This window comes from Vulpes vulpes, chromosome 9 (assembly GCF_048418805.1).
Source record: "Vulpes vulpes isolate BD-2025 chromosome 9, VulVul3, whole genome shotgun sequence".
Taxonomy (NCBI): Eukaryota; Metazoa; Chordata; class Mammalia; order Carnivora; family Canidae; genus Vulpes; species Vulpes vulpes.
In genome coordinates this window covers 47,899,152-47,919,686 of record NC_132788.1, presented here as the reverse complement: position 1 = coordinate 47,919,686, position 20,535 = coordinate 47,899,152, and the positions used below count along the sequence as shown (strand labels likewise).

The 20,535-nt window shown below is 40.7% G+C and overlaps 1 protein-coding gene across 8 annotated transcripts in view; it reads left to right on the top strand.

Annotated features, from left to right (window-relative positions):
* The window catches only part of DCLK1 (doublecortin like kinase 1), a 344,423-nt gene that overhangs the window by 227,768 nt on the left and 96,120 nt on the right, over positions 1-20,535 (top strand). For all 8 annotated transcript variants that reach the window (XM_072720012.1, XM_072720011.1, XM_072720014.1 and 5 more), the window contains exon 5: positions 17,676-17,792. In XM_072720012.1, the coding sequence (XP_072576113.1) occupies positions 17,676-17,792 (117 nt within the window). The remainder of the gene's footprint in view (positions 1-17,675; positions 17,793-20,535) is intronic.

Sequence of the window (20,535 nt, the reverse complement as noted above, 5' to 3'; positions counted from 1 at the left end):
AATAATTTTTAAAAATGAAAAAAATCAATAAATCTTCAGCTGTATACAAACAAAGAAAGAAGTCTAGTTTATAAACTTTAAAAAGTGGTTGCTAAGTAAGGGCACGGAAAATCCTAGTATGTCCCAGCATGACTTAGCTCCTAACTTCTAATTTGAGATTTACTGCTTTCTTTTAACTTTTTTTGCTTTGTTTGGATTTTTACAATGGGTATATATCATCCCTATAAAAACAATAAATCCATTTAAAACATTTTGATAGGTATTTTCAAAGAAGAAGAGGAAAAGTCTTCATTAAATGTTTATATTTGGCACGTATGAATATGCTTTCCTCCCTAAGTGAGGCCCAGTGGACCTCATGTAGACTCCTGTCGTTACTAAGAGACCATCATGTTCAATATTGTCTCTCTTAGCCTAAATGATGTTTAGGACTCTTTGATTTTTGTTGGGTACATGATGTGCCAGGAAGGCTGAGGAGAACAAGATGACTTTTCTGTTTTCTAACAGAGAATAGGCTTTTAGCAACTATTTAAATACATTTCTGCTAATATTTTCAGAAAAGAATAAAACCCTCTCTATGTGAAATTGAATGTCTTTAAATATCTCTTGACACTTTTTCTTTGTTTTTGGAAATAAAGGACCAAATTTACCATAAAAATACAAGTTTACCTTAGCTCAACATCTCCGTTTACTGGGTAAATATTTGAAGATGATAAGTCTAGCCATGAAAAGAAGCCTACTGAAGTCATTCAGTGAATTACTCTACCGGAGATAACTACCATGAGGATTACAGTAATGACTCATTTGTTTGATGGCTGAGGGCCAAGTGCAAATAGAATGTCATCCGATTTCAGACAGCTTCCCTGCAAGTCGACTATATTATCTCCCTTCTACCCAGACCCTTTTTACTGAAAGACCACAATCCCTCCAAAATCCTATATACTGTCATATCAGATGGCTGTCTTCCTATGACTACAAAATTTATTAGCCTTGAAATACTATAACCCAGGGACTTACATAAGTACTGCACAGGGAATTCGTTTCAAGCCACATTTGACCCCTTGTTTTAAAGGTGATCTTCAAATAGGTTTAAGGGAAATAAATCAGATTTTCAACCCATAGTCTGCTTTCTCCTAATAAAAAAAGAAAAGAGGCTTTAAATGTTTCTAACCTTTTTCTTCTTTTCTTCACTTTGGAACAGAAGATTAATCACATCTACCCAGAGATGTAATTTAATGTCTGTCATTTGGAATAGAAGGGAAAATAGATAAATGGCTCATGAAGAGAGTACTTTAAAATTAAACTATACAACCAAAGATTTTATTAGGCTGCTAATCCATACTGCTGATGGGGAGGATACTTCTCATTAAAAAGTCAAGTAACAAGGAAACATGAGAAACAGGATAATAAATATTACACTCTTTGGCAAAGTGAGGAAAGGAAATTTTAAGTTTTCAGAGTATGAGAGAATTACCCATAAGAATTAATTCACCCTTAAAATGTCCCTCTCACATTGCATAAATGTGAAAGAATTTGGAAAGAAGAAATTGTTCAGAAGTTTGTCTTATCCAGGAAAACTTTGTCATTCATAACTTTACATTCCCTATTTATGGGTGGGCATACTTTCCGGCAAAGGTTTCTATTTGTATCTGATATAACTCTGTGCTTAACAAAAAACCTAGCTACAAGACTTAAGTGATTAAATTATGCTCATGAGATCAGTTCCTAGATAATGGCCTTCCTCAGGTTTTCATTGAATAAAAACCGGGAATTTTGTTTTAAAGATAATATTTATGGCTACTCTCCCCAAATTCCCGTTTTCTTATTCTTCCCTACACACAGTATCTTTTGTGATCTGTGAGCAGCTCAGATCATGCAGCCAGAAATCTAGTGATCAGCGTAACAGGTCACAGAAATGATGGCAAATATCTTATCTGCTTGTACAACATTTTAATTGTTCCATCCAAAACTCAAAGACCCATCCGAGCTGCTAAAAATGCAGGTCTGGGAATAGCTGGGATATTCACCAGGATTGCCCATTTCACATTGGTTTAGCCATTTTCAGGTGTTCATCCCCCTGCCTTGTCCATTCGGACGGGTCATCTGTGGTTCTTGGACAACCTGTGATGTCCCCCCAAGACTTTAACATGTCACATCATTAGCTGTGTGTGACAAGTGTGTCACCTAAGAAATTGCTGACTGTAGAATAGCAGGATTTATCTTCTGAGGCAAGCTCACTCTGCCAAAGGTATAAGCAATCCAGAAACATTTCTTCTTTCCAATTGTATTGCAAGGTAATATTTGGGGACTCACCATCCAGCTGGAAACACAGTTACTTTCTCAGCATGGGCAGTAGTAGGGCTGAGGGGAGGTGGTTAACCTGGAGAAGTTTAGAATACATTATTGATCTTAGGAAGCAAAATTTATATCTGACTTGCATTAAACCTGTGAAACTTTGTCTCTGGCTTTTCAAATTTCTTTATCCTATTTAATCTTCAAAAGAAATAAACTGACTTGCTGTTTTTCCTGGAGCAGTAGAATAGTCCGGAACACTAAGTCTAGAAAAGTGGTCCTAATGTGGGTGTTGTCTGGTTCACGTACTGAGTTATTTTAAAAAGGAAAAGAATTTATTTCATCCCTGTTTCCTGGGTTCTTTCATGCCGCTACCTTCAAAGAGTACCCTAGAAATCCATAGGCATAATGGATTCACAGAAAATGAATTTATATGCAGCACTTAATTTAATTTTTTGAATAGATCTCCCTGGTGGCACTCTTCAGAGACTTTTAGAAAAGAAGTATTGCTTGTGTGGCACCAAGGGGGAACTCTTACTAAAATCTTTTTTTCTTCAGGATAGGTACTTCTGTAATATGCCAAGAAGTCACTAATTCTAAAGCCTGTTCATAGTTAGAACAATAGATAAACCGTTGCAGAAAAACATGATTGGCTGCCATACTTTTATGTATTTTCTTGGAAGGAAATGAAAACTTTCTTAAGAACCTATTTAGCCTTTAGATAATGTGCCTCCAGAACTACTACTACTTCTACTACTAGTAGTTCTTCTTCTTCTCCTTCTCCTTCTTCTTCTTCTTCTTCTTCAGAAGAAGAAGAAGAAGAAGGAGAAGAAGATTTTTTTTTATTTATTTGAGAGTAGTGAGAGAAATAGAGAAAGTTTGCCCACGAGTAGGAGGGAGAAGCAGACAGCCAGCTGGGAGCCAGACATGGTGTTCTATCCCAGGACTCTGAGATCATGGCTTGACCCAAGGCAGATGCTTAACCAACTGAGCCACCTAGGCGCCCCTGTCTAGGGAACTTCTAGCATTTTAATCCCCTCCTGTAAGTGGTACTATTATTTTAGGTACAGAACACCTTTATGCTATCTCCATAGTAATTATTTATGGTGGAAAAACAATCACAAGTTGTTTACAAAGTTTTATTTCTTTAGACTATAGAACCATTACTTGAATCATTACTTCTGCATTCTAAGGCTCTGATTATTTTAATTTTGATTATGGGGTCACAAACCAGTAGTGGAATTATATATTAAAACATGAATTTGAAGAGTTTAGGGAGGGTATGGCTGATTCAATTCCTGACTTTTTGTGCTCTGCCAAATGTACACATTTGTGTTACCTGTTTCTTCCCTGAAGTAGCTAAGTTTTATCAACTCCTGTGATTGTCCCTATTCCTTGAAGGCAAAACCTTTAAATTAAATTCCATCCCAATGAGATTTTGCTCAGAAGTAGATTTGCATTACCATTCTTGAGTATTACTCAATCCTTTTATAACCACATAAGTTCAGCTTATCATTTATCATGACGTTCTGATTATTTTCTTCTATACCAGGGTTGGAATGTTTATTCCTGTCCTATAGTTAGGGTTTTTTTTCCCCCCTTCAGCTTCCCTATTGACTTTTTATTTTTTTCCTCCTTGAGATGACAGAGCTGGCTCAAAGATGATTTTGGTAGGAGAATTATCATATATACATATGGTCCAAAATATATATATATATATTTTTTATTGGAGTTCAATTTGCCAGCATATAGTATAACACCCAGTGCTCATCCCATCAAGTGCCCCCCTCAGTGTCCATCACTCAGTCACCCCATCCCCCTGCCCACCTCCCCTTCTGCTACCCCTTATTCGTTTCCCAGAGTTAGGAGTCTCTCATGTCTGTCACCCTCTCTGATTTTTCCTACCCATTTTCTCTCCTTTCCCCTATAATCCCTTTCTCTATTTTTTATATTCCCTGTATGAGTGAAACCATATAATGATTGTCCTTCTCCGATTGACTTACTTCACTCAGCATAATACCCTCCAGCTCCATCCATGTCCACTCCTGATCAAAACAATTCAGAGTGTAGGGATAGAGGGAACTTTCCTCACCATCTTAAAAGCCATCTATGAAAAGCCCACAGCAAATATCATTCTCAATGGGGAAACACTGGGAGCCTTTCCCCTAAGATCAGGAACACGACAGGGATGTCCACTCTCACCACTGCTATTCAACATAGTACTGGAAGTCCTCGCCTCAGCACTCAAACAACAAAAGGAAATGAAAGGCGTTCAAGTTGGCAAAGAAGAAGTCAAACTCTCCCTTTTTGCAGATGACATGATACTGTACATAGAAAACCCAAAAGACTCCACCCCACGATTGCTAGAACTCATATAGCAATTCGGCAGTGTGGCAGGATACAAAATCAATGCCCAGAAATCAGTGGCATTTCTCTACCCTGACAATGAGACTGAAGAAAGAGAAATTAAGGAGTCAATCCCATTTATAATTGCACCCAAAAGCATAAGGTACCTAGAAATAAACCTAACCAAAGAGGTAGAGGATCTATACCCTAAAAACTACAGAACACTTCTGAAAGAAATTGAGGAAGACACAAAGAGATGGAAAACTATATCATGCTCATGGATTGGAAGAATTAATATTGTGAAAATGTTTATGCTACCCAGCCAAGTTACACATTCAGTGCAATCCCTATGAAAATACCATGGACTTGGGCAGCCCCGGAGGCTCAGTGGTTTAGCGCCGCCTTCAGTCCGGGTGTGATCCTGGAGACCCCGGATCAAGTCCCACATCAGGCTCTCTGCATGTAGCCTGCTTCTCCCTCTGCCCGTGTCTCTGCCTCTCTTTCTCTGTGCCTCTTATGAATAAATAAATAAAATATTTTAAAAAAAATACCATGGACTTTCTTCAGAGAGTTGGAACAAATAATCTTAAGATTTGTGTGGAATCAGAAAAGACCCCAAAAAGCCAGGGGAATATTGAAAAAGAAAACCAGAGCCCAGGGCATCACAATGCCGGATTTCAGGTTGTACTACAAAGCTATGATCATCAAGACAGTGTGGTACTGGCACAAAAACAGACACATAGATCAATGGCACAGAATAGAGAACCCAGAAATGGGCCCTCAACTCTATGGAGAATTATCTCCTCAGGTCTTATCTTTACCTTCAGACACAAAAGCATGACTCCCAAATCTCATTTACTCAATGTGGAGTCAGGTTTGGTTGTCTTTTCTCAGGATGAGACTCCGATGATTTCTCTTCAAATGCAGGTATACCCCCTCCTGGTAGACAATCTCTATTTCCAATCAGGCTTGATGTCCTGAACATCTAGATGAGGGTCAGTGACTTTCTGGAAACTTCTTTTATATGTAAACTCCTCCCCCTATCAAGAACCTGGGTCCTCTTCTTTAATTGACCAGGTGATAAGCTGGATAGCTCAGGCCCACCTTGCACAGCGGTACTTAATTGTAGCATAGATATTTTTCTTGAGCTGTGTGCCTCCCAGCAAAGTAGTTCTAAGCCTTTCTAGGTATAAGAAACCATCCAGGAAACATATTAAAAATATAAATTCCTAGATTGTTGGTCTAGGGGAAGGGGTTTGGGAAATTGAATATTTACCAATAACCCTCAAGTGATTCTTACCATTAAGGAAGTCAAGAAACACTCTTTTTAAATATTGCTCTCAGTAAGTTGTTGGGGTCTATCTGTTATTTATTCCTTTCTAGAGCAACTAACTCCTATTTATTACCATCTTATGGCCCTGTTTCTTAAATTATTGTTTGAGTGTTAGAATCACAGTCAGCTAAGGTGCTTGCTCAAGATCTATTTCAACCCTATGGGGTTGGAACCTCTGGGGACCTGGGCCCAGGAACCTTTTTCACATGCTCCTTCAGATCAGAGTCACTGACTTAAGGGTACCTCTCCATAGCATTAGCTTTAATGTGAATACAAATTACTAGGAACACTGGTAAAATGCATATTCTGATTCAGTAGGTCTGGAGTGGAACTTAAGATCCTACAAGCTCCCAGGTGATGCTGAGGCTGCTGGTCCATGGACCACATCAGCACAAGGTAGGAAGGAATGTTCCTAAACAGAACCCAAACTACTGGACAGCACAGAGCCTGTGAGTTTGTTTTAGTGGGAGAAGAGCAGACCCCATTGTCATCTAAATGGTTCTAGTCCTAATCCCATTAAGGGGGCATGTGACAATTCAGAATAAAACCTTATCCTTTGTGAATGACATACCTGGCTTTCTCAACTCTCATTACTTTGTGTTGTCCACCAGCTCCACACCTTCATCTTTCCCAGTGAGGCCCCTTCCAGACCTCCTGACCATGAAGCACTCAGACCTGTGCTAGACCATTGAACCAAAGATGTACATTATCCTTGCTTCTGCATGGCTGAGATAAAGCCAGACATAGAGGAGCCTTCCCAACGAGAGAGCTAAAGCTATCAAATTTAATTTCAATTTATAGTTCTATGCTCTTTTTTGGCGGGGGAGCTTCTTTTATATCCTTTTCTTTTCCCTAGGAGTTCATACCCATTTTCTAGCTTTCAGTTCTTGAGTAATTTATCTGTTTCTTATTTCTTGTCTATTTTCAGAGCCTTTCTATTTTATAGCTAACAAGAACCAGGTGGTCATGAGTTGCTAATAAATGTGAATTCTTATTCTTTTTTCAAAGTCTGCTTTCAGCTAGGTCTCAGTATGATAGTTTATTGTTTTTGAACATGTGAATTGGGACCAATCTAAAGTGGGACAGATACCTGTTGCTTTTTCAAGATTGATTTGTCTTGCTAATTCATCTCATTCTGTTAATTTTATCCTTCTTTCCAAATGCCACATTGTACAATTACTTCAAACTCTGAGCCTCTGAATTTCGTTTAGTAATTTTCTTATCTGTGTACCAGAGAATGGCAAAAGCTTTCTGGTCTGTGGATCCACACCATCAGGATCACCACGGGATTTTGTTAATGCCCCAGGTCCCACTTCCAGTGATTCTAATTGAATAGGTCAAGGGAAGGACAAGGATTTGTAAAGAGCTGGAGAGTCTGTCCTTTATCCTGCAGGAAGACCATAGGCCTTGGTAAACACTTGCTCCCTGCCCTTTGGCATGTGATGTCACTGCATGTACAGACCCTTCATCAGGACTCAGCAGTACACCCACCAAAGATCGTGTAGGCTGAAATTGTCCTGTCCACCCCACACCCCATCTGGTGCATCCTTGAGTTTTGTGGACTCCATCTTTGCATCATACCCCAAGTTAGTCTGTTCTGTCCATTTCCATTTCCTTCACCATAGCTCAAGCCAGCATCTTTTCTCACCTATATTAGCCCCTTTGAAACCCTTTCTCTACGTAACAGCCAGGGTGACCTTGTAGACTCACAAATAAAATGGCTTTGCCTAAAACCCTTCTATAACTCCCCATCTTGCATAAAGTACAATCCAAACCTCTCTCTTAGTCTTCTCACTCCTGACTTGATTGATCTCTTCCCTGCCTCCCTTTGTTTCCTCTAATCCGCACATGGCTGGCTCTTCCTTGTGTTCAGAGCTCACCTTCAATGTCCTCTACTCCCAGACACCTTCCCTGACCACCAGTAGAGAAAAACCACTCACTCAGCCACTCACTGTCACATCACCCTTTCAATTCTTGGCAAAGCACTTATAAAACCAGCACTTGTCCTTGTTTTTTTTTGTTTGTTTTGTTTAAGATTTTATCTATTTTTCATGAAAGACACAGGGAGAGAGACAGAGATATAGGCAGAGGGAGAAGCAGTGGGACTCGATCTCAGGACTCCGGGATCATGACCTGAGCCAAAGGCAGTTGCTCAAATGAATGAATTTAATCTGAGCAGGAAGTATGTGCAGAAGTTAGCCAGGTGAGGTAGTAGTATGGCCAACTTGAGTCTTATGCTGGGAAATGAAGGTTTTAATGCTCAGAGGTAGGAAGATATTTAGTGCATGTAAGAAACTGAAATATTGTACCCAAAGGAAAGATGAGACAGAGGCTGAGGTAGACAGGAATCTTATGGAGTGTGCCAAGGATGTTCTCAAAAAGCAGCAAGGAGTCACGGAAAGGTTTTTGGCAGGGGAATAACAAGAGATTTTCTGCAAAAAATTCTCAAGAAATGCTTGTCCTGAAGTTGTGTCACACCTGCTGCAGTAGATTGACTAATGACCACCCAAAGATATCAACTCTTAAATATTACCTTATTTGGAAAAAGCAGCTTTGCAGATATAATTAGGCTAAGGATCTGGAGATGAGGAGACTACTTTGGATTATTCAGGAGGTCCCGAACACAAACGTCCTCATATGAGCCAGGCAAAAGGAGATAAAACAGGCACACAGAGCAGATGTTCGTGCAGGGATGGAAGCATAGATGTCAGTGGTGTGGCCACAAGTCAAGGAATGCCTGGAGCTACCAGAACTTGGAAGAGGCAAGAAATGAATTTTTCCCTAGAGAGCCTTTGGAGGGACCGTGGCCCTGCAACACCTTGATTTTGGTCTTCTGGTCTCCAGCATCTTGAGTGAATACATTTTGGTCACTTTAAGTTACCACGTTTGCAGCAATTTGTTATAGCAGCCTTCATAAATTAACACACGCACTTTGCAAAAAAGAAGAAATAGAAATAGAAATTCAGATGATGTGCGCTGTCACACATGGGAACCCACCCCATCAGTGTAGGCCCAGAGTGTGAGACTGGAGATGTTCGTTCATCTGCTGTTTCTGCAGTCAGCCTTTTCCCCTTGTGAATGTTCTCATGACTCTAATGGATGAAGGTAAGCCTGTTTCATACGACATGATGCTTGACTCAAGCCAGTTACTTTATTTGAGGCTAAAAGGGAGAGCTGTGTGTGTTATAGAAACAAAGACCAACCAACCAAACAAGATCATGCTAAGGCTATTTATTTTTTGCTAGAGCAAAGGAGTTAGCCGCCATCATTTGCATTTTGGCAGAGACTTAGAGCAGGCAGAGGAGTGGGAGAGCTTTATAAACGGCGAAAAGGGAAGGCTTCAGGTGTGGGCTGATTGTTGGTGTGGGGAAGCTGTGGGTGGGCTAGCTGTGTGATTGGCTGGGGTACATATTTAGCTTTCTCTGGTTTTAAGTTGGAAACAAGGACAAAAATTAGGGGAAGCTGTCATCTATTAATCAAGTCTTGGCCATGTTGGGCTGATTGTTACAGCAGTTACTGGTTAGCTTCCTGGGTCGTTACTAGGGAACGCAATCTGACTTGTGGCTAGTCTGACTTACAGCAGGCTGGCTTCCTGGCTGGTGAGCATAGATGAGGCTTGGCTTGCTTGCTGAAGTAGTGGGTCAGAGTTCTATTGTTCTGCATGGTCCAGCTATTGTCCATTTGTATACTCAGTCACTCAGTGTTCAGTGAAGACCGAGAATGCATCCCTCTTGAGCCAGATGACATGCATGCGTCTATCAACAGGAACACATTGGGAGGAAGGCCCTCAATGTCTGGTCTGTAATTTGTTCAAACCTCCCACCAAAGGCACACAGGTTTCTGATGAGAGGCTCAGAGCGAGCCAAGGGGTGCTTCTCAATTTTAGTAACTGCTTTACTTTCAAAAAGATGAAGATTGTTAGTGGAATTGTATGGGCTAATGAGGCAGCAGATCCTGGGCAAATGCAGAAAAAAAAAAAAGGCTGCCCTCAGGGACAAGTTTAAAGCTTATGATGTTGGGCTTTTATGGGAAAACAAGCTTAACAACTACAGGTATATTTTAGACTTCCAGAAAGACAAGATCTTGACTTCATATTGGCAAAAGGGTATATGATTGTGGCGTTTTGAGGCAATTCTGCCTGGCTTGACGAATAGGGTTACATATTCCCAGGCTCAGTAGGTAAGAAAGGTATCTGCCTGGGTACTTGGCCTCAAACTAACATGGCCCGGGTAGCATTATTTGGGGCTGGGCTCCAAAAGTTTCATTGCAAGGTCAGGTGGTCCCTGGAAGGGAAATGATGACTTGGAGAGCAGCTATTTGGGCGATGTTCCTGGCCCTTCTCTATCACTAAGATTTGTACAGCGCAGAAGGCTGTGCCCCCATAACCTCCTCCATTCTCCAAACTCTCAAGTGAGAAACCCCCAGTGTTTCAAGGCCCTGTGTCCTCCCATGCTCTCAGAGATGGGTGAAGCAATCGACGCTGATCCAATTTTAGCAGACAATTGGAAGACCTTCAGTGTGGCCAGTTGCATCATCTGCACTATAGTGAATGCATAGAAGACTGAAACTATCAATTCATGTTGGCCACAGCTATAGAAAGAATGTGCAAAATGCATTGTTTCAGGGACCCAGGCAGGTGGTTAGTGATGGCTTCATAACACCCTCAAGGAGGAACTTAAGAATGGATGGAAGACCATGGGAAACGTGGCCTGATGAAGGGATCTAGCAGTGGTTCTCAGCCAGGCATCACTGACATGAGGGACAAAGGAAATAACAGAATTCGTTTTAGGAAATGAGGACCGGACAGAACAAGGCACGGAGCAGCTTTTCTTGCCTAGTGTCTGGAGGTCGCCCTCCTTTCTCCCTCCTCCAGGGCTGAACCGCAAGGACTGCCTGACCAGCAGGCTGGGACCAAATGGACAAGAACACTCATGGGTGACAGAAATAAGATAGCAGGAACCTGGGTTACCAGGCTAATGTCTTAGAGCAAAACTGCTCCCACCCCAGACCTCCATATATGTCTACATTGTTATGAAGGGAAAATTAACTTTTACTTGACTGTTAGGAGAAAGGAAAGTATTTAGAGAAGAGAATCATTCTGAGGGGTGACTCTTGTGACATTAGTACAGAAAATCCCAGTGCCCTAAAGTCTTCTGCAGAGGTTACATAAAGGAGTCTCAGCCAATGAGTGCTTCCAGAGCTGGTTGGTGTTAGCTTCACAGCCAGCAGCCCTGGCTGTGGGAACACGTGTGCGCCATCTGGAGTGCTCAGCTGAGTGTTCTGAAAAGTTGTGGTGGGCCAGTCTAGGTGCTGGGTTTAGACACGCGTAGCTGTATTTTTAGAAGGTACTTTAAAAATCTCAATTTCTGGGACTTTACTCTCCAGCTAAGCGACTCCAACCAATGCCTTCACTTTCAGCTCAGTCTGCTACATACTTCGTTTTTGAAAAACCATGTCTCAGAGTGTTTCAATCTCGACTGCTTTTATTCTAGACATGCTGCATATGGAGCTTAGGGAAGTAACACTGGTTCCCAACCCCACAGCCAGTAGGGATGGGAATTTCACTGTCAAAGTGTCAGGATTGACTCAGAATGCAGGTGGCACAGGAATGAGAGAATGGGCTTCAGTCCTTGCTGGGGAGATGCAGACTGACCCTTCCTGCAAGGAGCCTGTATTTGGATATCCTGTGATGCTACTGTGAAGTGCAAAAATCATCATGTTTCTATCAGAAGTAAACCTTAGTTGCCAGACATAACCAAGAATGCTCTGTTAAGTTCACCAGTGCTGACAATCCAGAGACTAAGCAGGATGGTGAAGGCTTCAAAACCATGAGACAGACATGGTGAATCCTCCAAGCACCAGAGGTGCTCCAGAGAAAGCTGGACAGCCACTTCTAGAGACAGGAGAAGATACTCATGAATTAAGGAGAGTTGATTTGGTAACCGCTGATAACCTTGGCATTCTCAGAGGGCTCCTTCCAACTGAGGGCATGTGAACATGTAAGAGCGACGTGGTGGAGAGTTAGAGACAGAATCCCAAGTTCTCTCTCGGTCGTTGAGTTTGTGTCATTTTTATAAAAAGTCTCTAGAACTGAATGTGCTTCCTGACTCCCTTTTGCATATAACCAAAGAGAGGAATGCTATTCCATTTGGAGGCTTTGTGCTTTTGCCAAGTTGAGAGGAAGCTTATCTTTGTAATCAGGGTGGGGAGGAAAGCACAAAGCCTCTACTGCTCGTGATGGATTCTTCCAGGTGAACTTGCTCATCTCCTTAACAGTTCTGAACAACTGAATTTCGAGCAGGTATCAATTGAGAGGCCTCTGCTTGACGGTGCTTTTATTCTGGTTGGTTTTGAAAAGAGAGTAGAGGAGTAGAAACATACCTTGTTTAAAGAATATTCTCTAGCCAGCATGCAGCATGTCACTAAGGCTGTCTAGGCACGTGGGACTTCCCCTTTGCTCTTCAGAGTTCTACAGAAGGCACAAGTGGGTCCCTCTGAAGGCACTAATGTCCCTGCTGTGTGAACTCAGGTGAGGTGTTAGTGCCTGTGGTGGCATTCTGCCATCATTTCTCTTCTCTAGCACCTTCCACAACACTACAGCCTACCTACCAACTGTTTCTGAGTGGGGGGAGAATCTGCATAAGTGGAGGTTCTCATGCCACTGGGAACATGGCCAAAGAATTTGTTCCTGTTTTAGTCTCTTCCCTATACATCGGCATCTGGGTTGTCTTTCTAAATTTGTCCATTACAGAAGGCTCATTTCTTGAATTGGGGTCCAGGGTGAAGGTGGAAAATATTCTAATTCCTATCTTACCAAATCTTGAGGACATCTGTAAGGCAAACATTCATAGAGACCATATGGAGAATTATACTTTCCTTCACAGAATTGTGAGTATAGGGACTTTCCAAAGCAGAGATTTAATTAAATCTGGTTTGCTTGCTGTGGTAGCTTCACTCACCAGACACCCATTTAATGTGCTTGATCTGATTTTCTATACTTTGGGTAGACTTCAACCTTTAGTAGCAAGAGAAATTACTATCTGGAAGCTTCAAGTGGCTTACCTGCAATCCTTCAATATTGTCTTTCTTTTCTTTTTTTAAGATGTATTTATTTATTTATTTATTTATTTAGAAAGAGAGAGAGCACAAGCAAGTGTGAGGGGCAGAGTGAGAGGGAGAGAGAATCTCAAGCAGACTCCATAGTGAGCATGGAGTCTGACATGGGGCTGGATCTCACGAGCCTGAGACATAGTGTCTGACACTTAACCCACTGCGCCACCCAGGCGCCCCCAATATGGTCTTTCTTAAGGAGTGTCTGTTCTGTCCATTATCTCCACTGCCAAAGGAAATGCATCCCTCATAATACAAGGGTGCCAAAAATATCAGAATGAAGTGATTACCCTCCCAAAACAAATGGCCCCACAAGAGAAGGAGAATGGAGAGTGCTGTTTTTTTCCTTGCCAGAGGCTATGAAATTGTCTTTTGTGAGAACAAATAAGGGTTTCTGTTTTACTAGCCATTTAGATCATATTATTTATGATGTTTCTAAGTTGTGGTTCTAAGCTGACAAAGATTTTGGTGTTCTCTCTAAAGTAATGAAGCATTTGTCCTTCTTCACTGCATTTTTCACCATTATAAAACACCATTACCATTTAAACTAATTAAAGTACTTAAAATTTAAACTTTAATGGGAAAGATGGTTGAAGTCTTTTGGTTTGTTGGGTTTTTTTTTTTTTTTTCCTAATTTATGGCTTGGAGCTGCAATTTTCTTCAGTTGCTTTTATTTTGACCCTAGGAAAAAAGCAGTTGCTGTCATTGTTTTGTTTCTGTTTTCTGTTATTCAGCCCTAGCCTTTCAGAATTATTCTAATCCCTTATATGACTCATGAAGCTTCACTATTATCCTGAAGGCAAGAGGTACAAGATTTGTAATATTTGTAATTATCTTTCAGACTCCATGACCCCCAGCCTAATACTTCACTATAACTCCACTTCTGAAAGAGCATTTATTGTTTTGTTCTGTTCTGTTTCCTGATACGATAGGCATCTTGATAGAGTTGTAGCTCTAGTATCTTCATTTTTTACCCTAATGTCAATATGGGAACTGGTTGTTTGCAATGCTTCCCACTATCCACCATCACTTACTTGTCTCTCTGCCCCAACCATGGGCACTGATAGAAATTTTTCATCCTTTATTCACAGTAGGACAGCTTGCGTAAGTGACAACATCAGATCCTGGGGTCATGAAGAAGCCACCAATCCAAGCCTAGGGTTCTGATAGAAGTCATTTAGCCTTACTGAGACCCAGTTTCCTTCTCTATAAAATGAGAAGTTGGATGAAGTCAGTGAATAGTAAGAGTTCACACAAGTGGTAAGAAGATCAGTAGCAGGCAGCCTGGGTGGCTCAGTGGTTTAGCACCACCTTCGGCCCAGGGCATGATCCTGGAGACCTGGGAATGAGTCCCACGTCAGGCTCCCTGTATGGAGCCTGCTTCTCCCTCTGCCTGTGTCTCTGCCTCTCTCTCTCTCTCTCTCTCTCTTTCTGTGTGTGTGTGTGTGTGTGTGTGTGTCTCATGAATAAATGAATAAATAATCTTAAAAAAAAAAGAATCAGTAGCAATTTGGGCCAATATTTATGGAGGAACTTTACACACTTTTTCACATGCCAGGACTGGTTAGTACCAAGTGGAGTAGGAGGTGAGGGGGCAGACTAATAAATGGATACTTTTGATAGATTAATGATATGGTGAAAACTAGGTTCAAGAGAAGCAAGAGCAGCTCTAGAAGCATGGCATGAGCCCATGAGTTCTTTTCAATACTTCAAAAATCAAACAAAACGCCCACATTGGCTCTGACAAGGCTGAGCTACCTAACATCTTTATGGTAGCTACTACTTAGTGTAGTAAGATTGGTTCAGTTTTGCTGATCCCAGAGCCCTGGTTGGTAGTTGGAGCCATAACTAGCAGTTCTGGCACCTGTGGCAACCAGCACGCGACAAACCCTAAAATCAGCTTTTTAATTCATGTTGCGACTCACAGATGGGTGTTATTACCAATGTGCACCATCTGGTAGCTTCTTATTTTAACTTTTCATTCTTGCTCACTAGATACTGAGCTTTTTAAATTATTATTTTAAATTTAGTGACCCCTAAACATTCATGATCTGAGACAAAAAGTCCTGGTCATCCTGCCCTCGTTATAGCCCTGATTTTGAGTTAAAATGAACAATGTATTATTATTCAAAACAATTTGTTTCATACCAAGGTTTTTTCAAACATGAGTTTCATGACATAAAAATTAGCAAAAGAACCCTCAGTTTCAACAATGATTTCGTTCAAATTACTGGTGGCTAGAAGACTCCATACTGCACTACCAGGTGGTATTTTGAGTCCCAAAACTTTGTATTTTCTTCAGTATGCCTGCCATGCTCAGCACTTGGCACACAGTGGACACATGATGGAAGTTTAATTGGAAGCATGCCAGTGGACCAGCAATATTGCAGCCATCCAATCTGGTTGCTAATATATTTCCAAAAGGCCAGGCCAGTATCCAAGGCTAGGACAAATTCCAGGATTTGTTGTCTGTTACATGGACAGAGCCTTGAGCTAATTGGATGTCCTCTTCACATGTCCCAAAATCTATTTTGTGAATTAAACCTCTGTAGACACACTGTGGACACTGTCACCCCATGAGAATAATTTTTGAGGTTCTGGTTGTATCTTTTATTATATTTCTTGCTAACTTCTGTCATTTAATTTTTGCTGATATCTCTCTCTCTCTCTCTCTCTCTCTCTCTCTCTCTCTCTCTCTCTCCCTCTCCCTCTATAAGAAATAGAAGTCTATTTCAGGACCATCTGGCTAGGCTAGAGCAGCCAACAGTGACCCAAGTAACTACCAGGGAAGCCTGGATATGCTCAGTAATGCCCTGGATCATTTTCTCTCTGCTTTTGACAAAAAGACCACATAACTAATACCTCAAGGTGGAATTTCTTTCCTCTCTTTTTCTTCCTGAAATCCTTCCTCTTCTTTTTTGCCTCACTACCCCCTATAGTTCAATGCTCTCCAGGAGACATTCTCCCCTATCTCCTATGTACAGCCTTCCAACATTTGTATTTTATGTACACTTACATGTCTTCTCTGTTAAACAATATGAACTACTTTGTTGGTCTGGGAAAAATAGGAAAAGATGTTTATATAAAGCCATTCAGAATGTATAAAGGAGAGAAAAACATGTTTTGAGCTCAGAAAATTAGAAATTTCATGAGTAGGGAAGAAAATTTCAAATTCAAGCATCAGAAATAGATCTGGAATTATTATGATTTCTTTGTTATTGAAATATAAAATGGCAAAAAATGCATAAGGGAAAAGCTAATCAATAGATTTCAATTTTAGACTACTATACCTAAAAAGAATACCACATTTAAAGCTAACATACTTCAACAACTACCTACAAAGATAAATATTTATAATGTGGTAGACAAAAGGAAAGAACTTTAATACAGAATGCATTCTTAGAAACCAATAAGAAGAAGAACATGCGAATTGCAAAGGGCCAAAGGACATGAGCAAATAATAGCAAAAGAATACAAATGGCTAATAAGCATCTGCGAAAAAATATAGAACTTTATTGGTAATCAAGGCAATTCAGTTTTAAGGCAATGAAGTCTGATATTGTGTAGAAATTAAAGATTTTTTGAGAAGATAGAACCTAACCTTAGTGAGGGGTTAGGCTATGAGTACTCTCATACTCTGATGGAAGTACAATTTGGGTCAGCCTCCCTGGAGGGCAGTTCGTCAAAAGCTTTTCAAAAGTGCATCTCTTTAGAATCAAAATCCTACTTTCTTCAACAGAATTTTTTAAGCACCTGCAATGTGCCTGGTTTCCAGTAACTAGAAACTAAATTTCATGTGCAGAGGTTAAATCTTTCCTAAAGAAATAATCAGATAAATGCACACTTATTTAGAAAGGTGTTTTTTAGCATAATTACTTATGGTAATGAAATGTTGAACCCAAGTTTAATGTTAAATTTCATGAACACAAACACCAAAGATTTAAATCTAACAAAAGCAAATTGTTTTTCATCCTCAGGCCTAGAACCATCCTATAAACACTGTTGTGTGGTGGCACACACTCACACGGTGCCCTTGTAGCAGGGTAAAGTCATCTCCACCAATTTGACCTCTTTTGAGCCAATGGTGTCATTTCTTAACATATGGCAAAAACAAACAAAAAACATCGCTAGCACTGCAAGGAATCCCTAAGACCAATAAATTGGGACCTGATGGGTAGAATCCTCAATCACTGCATATCTTGGTTTATGAGATTGACCTTTGGTCTAACATTTTTCTTGGAAGAAAGAACAATTTATCCTGAAAGAAATACATAAACACAAATAACACACAAGGCGGGTGGAGAGAACCAACAAAAGCACCCTTTTACTAAGCTATTACTCCTCATCTATCCAAAATATTATTGTAAACAAGGTAAACTACAAGGCTTAGAGTATTATTTACTTCAGTGTCTAAGACGCCCGCCCACCGTACCCTTTCCTCATTGTTTTTTGGCTTTTGTTATAGATAAGCACTGGGTTGGCAGGAAGTAGATGCGGCTGAGGGTGGCCATATATATCTGTTTCCAGGTTTTCTGTGCATTTTGAATGGTTTGTGCCATGCTCCTATAATGATGTGTGGTTGTTGTTCTTTCTCCAGAATGTCGAGTGGTGAAGTCCACTTCTTACACCAAAATAGCTTCATCATCGCGCAGGAGCGCCACCAAGAGCCCGGGGCCTTCCAGGCGCAGCAAATCCCCTGCATCAACCAGCTCAGGTAAAGCACCACAGGAGATGAAGAAACTGTCTTGTTTCTGACGCATGATGAGCAGAGGGTGTGTGAAGCCCAGAGCATGAGGTTTTTAAGATAGGGTAGATTCCGGTTTATAATTTTAGAACAAGTTGGAGTGGTGTGGAACAGATTTGCTGGAGTCTAGCATGTTAGCTTAAAGGAAAAGCATCAAGCTTGGGAAAACTTACTTAGCAAAGACTCAGGAAACCCAAATTTGCCCACAAATAGAAGTATACTACCGACTTGCGTCATTTCTACCACCAAAATCAATTTTTCACGCTAAGAGCAAACCCCCCTCCCCTCCAACTCCAAAAGCCTCTGTTGAAGCATTTCTTCTACTTGGCACTGGCTTATGAGGAGTTTCCAATTTGTATTTACTGAACTTCCATAAAACACATGTTTTACTCTGGGCCCCAGAGTGGCTCTGGAACTAAAAGCAGTAAGAATAAGAGCCTGGAGCAGGAAAAGTTGTGTTGACTCTGGGTCAGTGTCCTGCCTCTCAGGGGCTCTATGCTGGTGCTATAGCAGGATGTGTACTCAACAAATGACTGTCTCAGCCCTGCATCTTCCTTCTTTGGTCTTAAAAATAAAATGAGTCAGAAGGTATGTGTTTGGTTTGGTTTGGTTTTTGGTTCTTTCTTTTTAGTTTCAGGAATAAGGTCTATTTCACTCCTGAAGAGAATTATTTATTAAATAATATAAATTGTTGAATGGGAATTATTAAATGATATGTACATCAAGGTGATTGTCCCTAATTTCATGAAGACAGAGGAAGCTCTTATGAATAGAGACAAAGACACTTTGTGGCTACATGGAGGCCTTGTACTCGCCAGCGTGAGCCAAGAGACATGTGCAGAGATCTCTAAGCTGGAGCAACAAGGCCTGTCTCTGGCATCATTCGCCAGCTATTAAACTACAGTGTGAGTTATAACCTCCATACTTAAAAAGAGAGAGGTGCTCCGATCTGTTTTTCCTAATTAAAAAATAAAACTATGACCTCCAAAGGAAGTCTTGGAAAAAGAAACTCTTAGTAAGCTGGGTAGCTAGAGCACCTAGCTCATCTTGGTTCTCTCTGAATTGCCTTCTCCCTGGGCTTTTATTGTTCACAGCAAATCCCTAGTCTCCAAAGATCTTCTTCTTTGATGTTCAACGGGTGGCCACTGCCCCCTTCTCACAGCATGCCCCACATCATAACCAGTCAAGGAATAAGTCTCAGATCATGGTTAGCCCTTGAGATGCAGCTTGTTTGCTTCTCCTAGTTTAAGGGTAGGCTGAGAACTCTTTCCTTAATATGACATAGCTCACCCAGATTGAACGGAACCCTGAAATGAGACTTTGCTAATGAGTGAGGTATTGAGACTCAAAAGTATAGAGTGCATGAATGTTACTTGGGAACTCAGTAAAGTTTGTCATTCTGACTGCTGCCCCCATGCCTCAGATTCTGATACATAGGCCATAAACCTATGTTTTAGCAAGTATTCTAAGCAATTTTAATCAGATGATCTATGTATGTACCATACTATGAAACACAGGGGTTAAGGAAGTGGCTCCCCAAATGTGGTTCCCTGGACCATCAGTAGCACCATCATCTGAGCATGTTAAAAATGCAGTCTTGATGAGGCCCTCTGCAGACCCACTGAGTCAGCAACCCAGGAGTTTAGGGCCCAGCAGTCTGGGTTTTCACAAGCCCTCCAGATGATTCCGATGCTCACCCAAGTTTGAGAACTAATGAATTATAGATAATAAAAGGGAAATAAATATAGGGAGTCATTTGACTGCATAATCTGGTAAAAGATATGACTTGCTCATCTTCATTTATTGGCATGACAGAGATGACTTCCTTTCTATGCCTCTACTTGCTTCCAAGTGGCAATGTCCATCTTTAACCTTGCAAGCCAAGAGCAGAGCTCTAGGTACCATGAAGTATAGACCAAGGTTTTAATGACCCACCTTCTGAGAGCCTATTACCTGGGTCAAGAGAGAATTTCTGTCTGAAGATCATCCCTTCCCTGGAAACAGATATTGGGGAAAGTCTTTCCCTTTAAGAGAGATACCACCTGTACACAGAGATGTGGACTTCTACCAAATGGCAGAGAGGTGCATGTACAACTCCCCTTGGAGACCTTAGCTTGTTCATTAATCAGCCAGCAGGTGAAGCCTGAGCTCTTTAGAGCATGTTCAGTCTTGACCAAAGAAAATTGCTCATTTTCTCTGAGCAAACCTGGGCTGTCAAATGAACCCCCATGGAGCAGAAAGGAAGAACAAGATCGCGGGCCTAGTCAGCCTGTCGCTCCTAAAATCTTGGTCATTTGGTATAATCATGGAAAGTTGTAAAGGAGAAAGAAGCCCCACATTAACGGAAATATTAGCAATACTGTAAAAAACAACAATATTACAAAACAAAATCAGTCCCCAATCTAAAACACTCCGACATTGACGAATTTTTAATCTTTTCTCTCTTCTTTCTTAGTATATACCAGGTGTAGTGGGGGAGATATCTAATAATGGGTGATTAACCAAATTCTTATGTTTTTTTTTTTTATGGGATAGCTATTTCAACAGAATCAATATACATAATTTAAGCATGATAGCTGGTGACTTTTTGTTGTTACTGTTTTTAACAGTTTTTAAAATGTAGATTTAGTAGTTTTTTTTTTTTTTTTATTGAAGTAGAGTTGACACACAATGTTGCATTCGTTTCAGGTGTACAACATAGTGATTTGACAAG